This window comes from Lepidochelys kempii, chromosome 5 (assembly GCF_965140285.1).
Source record: "Lepidochelys kempii isolate rLepKem1 chromosome 5, rLepKem1.hap1, whole genome shotgun sequence".
Classification (NCBI taxonomy): domain Eukaryota; kingdom Metazoa; phylum Chordata; order Testudines; family Cheloniidae; genus Lepidochelys; species Lepidochelys kempii.
The window spans coordinates 13909076-13910276 of NC_136384.1; the positions used below are offsets into that span (position 1 = coordinate 13909076).

Consider the following 1201-nt stretch of genomic DNA (forward strand, 5'->3'; position numbering starts at 1 on the left):
GAGCCCAGCGGGTGGCACTGGGCGGCCGCCGCCGCCGCGCCGGGCTGGGGCGGGGCGGGCGGCAGGGCCCGCTTGCGGCTGCCGCCGTTGAACATGGCCTTGACGTCCTCCCAGGCGAAGACCAGCTCGTCCTGGGGGCTCTTGTCCGTCAGCTTGAGGTGGCGGCGCCAGGAGTTGAAGTTGGCGGCGTCGGGCTGCGTGTACTTGGCCTCCGGCGTGCGGTGGGAGTGGAAGATGAACTTGTTGGGCGAGAAGTACATGCTGCAGTAGCTGCACTTGATGCACTTGGCCCGGGAGCTGTTGTAGCGGGCCGGGATGAAGCTGCCCCGGCAGCCCCAGGCGCACTCGTGAGACACGTCGAAGGCGAAGTTGTCCGGCAGCTTGGGGGGCCGGTTCTCCCCCAGGAAGGACTTGCAGAGCCGCTCCGCCTCCCGCTTGGTGATCATGCCGCAGCGGCGGGAGGAGATGGGCATGGCCCCGGCCCGCCGCAGGATCTCCAGCTGCACCGGGGTGCACTGCACGCAGGTGATGCCCAGCGCCACCCTCCTGTTGTGGATCTCGTTGTAGCTGAAGTTCTTCAGCAGGGTGTTGGAGATCTGCGCCAGGCACAGCCGCTCCTGGCCGTCGATCACCAAAGACACGATGGGGATCCCGTACAAAATCACCTGGCCCACTTGGTTAGGCTTCATGCTGGCGTGGCTGGCTCGCTGCTGGCTCATGGAGTCCGGCTGGTAGGTGTTGGAGGGGGAGGAGAGCAGGATGTCCGTAGGTCCTGGCAGGGGGCTTGTCGCCATCTCTTCAGCGCTCAGCCGCGGGAGTCTTCTGTAGCCCACTGGAAGAGAAAAGAACATGGGTCTGCTGGGGATGGGACAATGAAGCGAGGAAAGGCGAAAAAATCACTCCTTTCTGAGGCTTCATACTTCGGGGCAGCCCCTGGAATATTTGTCCTACTGTATTATATAACCGCCATCGCGGGCCAACTCAACCGAAGTCCCTCACTTGAGTTTCTTCTCTCAGGGGCTGGGACACACTTTGGTCTATTGACAAGTGAAGCGGACGGAGGAAAGTTAAATCTTTTGTTAAAAAACGTGGACGCGAAAAGCTTTTCAGACCTGACAAGCGCTTATACACTTATTCCAGTCTAACATGCGCTGGAAAAGTACAAACGTGACATCTAAAAATGGGAGAGACAAGGTAGGTA

General features: G+C 60.4%; 1 protein-coding gene across 1 annotated transcript in view; it reads right to left on the bottom strand.

The window, feature by feature from the left end:
• The window catches only part of SKOR2 (SKI family transcriptional corepressor 2), a 40282-nt gene extending 39364 nt beyond the window's left edge, over positions 1-918 (bottom strand). Inside the window, 2 exon segments of the mRNA XM_073346156.2 lie at positions 1-887; positions 889-918. The exon segment at positions 1-887 is cut by the window's left edge and continues 1324 nt beyond it. Coding sequence (XP_073202257.2) covers positions 1-887; positions 889-918 — 917 coding nt within the window.
• Positions 919-1201: the final 283 nt, after the last annotated feature.